Raw genomic sequence first — 3,122 nt, 5'->3', positions numbered from 1 at the left:
CTCCGTCACGACAACGGTTCCTTCGTTTTCCGGTACCACAATCTTATAAGTATGTTCTCCGCGCTTTCCGTTACGCGCGGTAAGAATGCAATAGGTCCCGTCTTTACGTGCTATCAGTAAAGGAAATAGCCACGAGGAGAGGGTGCTCAGATCGCGCTTTACCCAACCGGCAGATATTCCCATCTGGTCAAGCATGCGCAATGCCATTTCTGGCTCAAGCTTGTCGCTTTTTGGCAGGCCAGCATAGAGGACTTCTTTGCTGGCAAACTTAGCATGATGTGTACAAAGCCATTCAACACCCCACAGAAGGGAATCTTTTCGGGGATCTTCAATATTATTGAAGTCGTGCTCTGAATTAATTTCAACGGTGGAAAGATGCGTGCTCATTATCGAATCCAGACCTGTAGTGACGTTCCTCACTTAGAATTAAAAAAGTAAAGAATGTGCGATTTAAAAAACGACCAGAAACATCCATGAATACGATGAGTGGTAGCGGATTGTTTATGCTGAAAATACAAGCGCTGGCAATATCTTAGTGTATGAGTTAAGCATCAGGCACACAATAAGGATAAGTAACCACTCGCTTAGGAATAATTTACATCCCGGCAGGTAAATGTCTGTTTCCTGCGTATTACTATTCAACTGGCAAGTCTTGAAATGGGAACGCCAAGTTTATTCTCTATGCGTATTTTCATGGCATAGATATTTTTTACGTTAGTCGCATTTTTCATGGCGATTTTTTTCGGCAGTTGTCCCTTATACAATTCAGCAAAAAGTGCATATTCATTTGCACTTAACTTTGCCTTTTTCTCCGAGGGGCGTGTGATCTTGCCCATAAAAGATTGATTAATTTTGGTTTTGATATCTTCTGTCACATCATCATGAAAAATGACCGCGCTGATGACCGTTTCGCTCGTGTCGTTGTAAAACCAGTAGTGCGCGATAGCGGCCATTTTTTTATCCGTGATTAAAATCAATCTGGAGTTTTTAAACTGGCTTAACCAGTTGTTTGTTAAGAAGTAATTTATGTTTTTATAGTTAAAATCAATAACCACAATAGGCTGTGAAATCACTTTTGAATTAATATTGCTAAAATATTGCAGCAGTCCCTCAATCAGGAATGAGTTATTCTCTGGCCAAATGTAAAATTCTACACCGGTACACTCTACATTCTTTTTTGTTTGTACAGATGTATAGACGCATTTATTCACGCATCCATAGCAGCGCATTGCGTTGTCGTGGTGTTCAATATTATTAATAATCACTCTATCCATTAAGTTAAACGCAGTGCGTCCATATTATAAATATTAAATTTGATATAATATATCAACATTCATCTTAAAATTGCATTACGGATGAAAACGGGTAGCAGTAAGATTACTCGCGGTCGTACCAGGAATTTTCGACAGCGAGTATTTTACTGCATGATGCCATGCCAGCCGTTTTTTTCAGTATACGTCAGCTTGCGAGTCGCGTAATTGACACACCCAGCTTGCGTTCGATTCTGTTTTTCATCGCATAGGTGTTCTTGACACTGGTTCCGTTTCGGTATGCGATTTTCTTGGGCGTCCATCCGTTGAAAAGAAACGCAAACAGACTGTATTCATTCTGGCTCAGTTTTGGCCTGCTGCCTGCGGGCTTAATCGTTTTCGCGAGGAAGGTTTTCTGCAGTTTTGTTGCCACCTCCTCGGCCGTGTCGTCGTAAAAGATCACCGAGCTTATCGTCGTGTCGGACGTGTCGTTGTAAAACCAGTAATGGGCTATGGCGGTCATCTTCTTATCGGTGACAAGAATCAGTCTCATGTTCTTGAACTGATCCAGCCAGTTGTCTGACAGGAAGTAATTGATGTTTTTATGGCTAAAATCAATAATCACCACAGGCTGAGTAATGTATTTATCATTTACGTCAGTGAAATAATGACGAATGCCTTCAACAAGAAAGCTATTATTGTCAGGCCAGATGTAATACTCAAGACCCGTGCACTCTTTAATTTCATGCAGTGCGGAATTGTCAAAATGACATTTTTTATCACAACCATAGCAATGCATAGATGGCGTATGACAGACGGGCAGTCTATCAGTGGAAGATAAATAGATTGGGTTGTTAGTCGCACTGTACATATTTTACCTCACACGCACTGAATCGATACATTAATAATGAGAAGATGTTTAGCGAAATTGCTTTCGTTCTTTAGGAATAATCATACAGACCACCAGGTAAAATTCTTAATTAAATAATATGAATTGTCACGCCGGCATTCTTATTAAGAATTAAATGATTAAAAAACAGTTGCTTGCAAGATTTCTTAAATGAAAATGTGACATGTGAAATGTTTATTTAGCGTTGTGGTTGTTGTCGTTTTGTTGATTTTTTTTGATGCGCTCTTTACGTCGTGGAATGTATATTGAGATATCGGGAATATCGACCGTTACGTCCCTGGGCTTTATTAACTAAAGTAATCAGAGTTAATCGTTTAAATATCTGAAATGGTCTGTTGGCAAAAATAAAAAAATAGAATAATGACAAGCGTATTTTAATGGTCGGTATCGGCGAAAGAAGATGGTGAAGATATCAATAATGAGAACGCTCGCCCCCAGGGTTGAGGGATCCCCACAAAATAATGCCGGCAAAGACGACTCCCTCTCCCTTGAGGGTGAGGGGGAACATACGGCTGTGGGGGTCATTCCGTTCACTTTATGTTCCTCGCTACTAAAAATTACTGGGGATCCCTCAACCCCCAGGGGGCACAGTTTCGCATATGACATAATCATTGGTTAACATTGCAAAAACAATTTAGGTGCATAATATTAACAATTGATCGTTTTTGGTGCACGTGTCGCACTATTTTTGTGCGTTTCCTGGCATGTACGTGTGTTGGCGTGTGTCTGTGCCCGACCGAGTCGATTAAAATAATATATTAAAAATCATCGCCTTAATTTTACCCCTGTCATTTATATTTGAACCAATAGCGAATTGGTTCGTTTATTGCTTAATCATTAGCACGATAAGTAGCACGTCATATCAATAACTTATCGTTAATAAAAATAAAGTCATGATGAAAGCGAGCGAACCAATATGGAAAAACCGTCACGGTTTCTGGCCAATTCCAGCACCGCGCTTG

At 40.1% G+C, this 3,122-nt stretch overlaps 1 protein-coding gene across 1 annotated transcript; it reads right to left on the bottom strand.

The window, feature by feature from the left end:
• Positions 1-638: 638 nt before the first annotated feature.
• PHALS_13828 (uncharacterized protein) lies at positions 639-953 on the bottom strand (the record flags this gene model as incomplete). Its single annotated transcript, XM_024729649.1, has 1 exon — positions 639-953. The coding sequence occupies one exon, from the start codon at positions 951-953 to the stop codon at positions 639-641; it is 315 nt and encodes a 104-aa protein (XP_024580005.1).
• Positions 954-3,122: the final 2,169 nt, after the last annotated feature.

The sequence above is a fragment of the Plasmopara halstedii genome (genome assembly GCF_900000015.1).
Source record: "Plasmopara halstedii genome assembly, contig: Scaffold_728, whole genome shotgun sequence".
Lineage (NCBI taxonomy): Eukaryota > Oomycota > Peronosporomycetes > Peronosporales > Peronosporaceae > Plasmopara > Plasmopara halstedii.
This window is presented reverse-complemented; position numbering and strand designations above follow the sequence as displayed.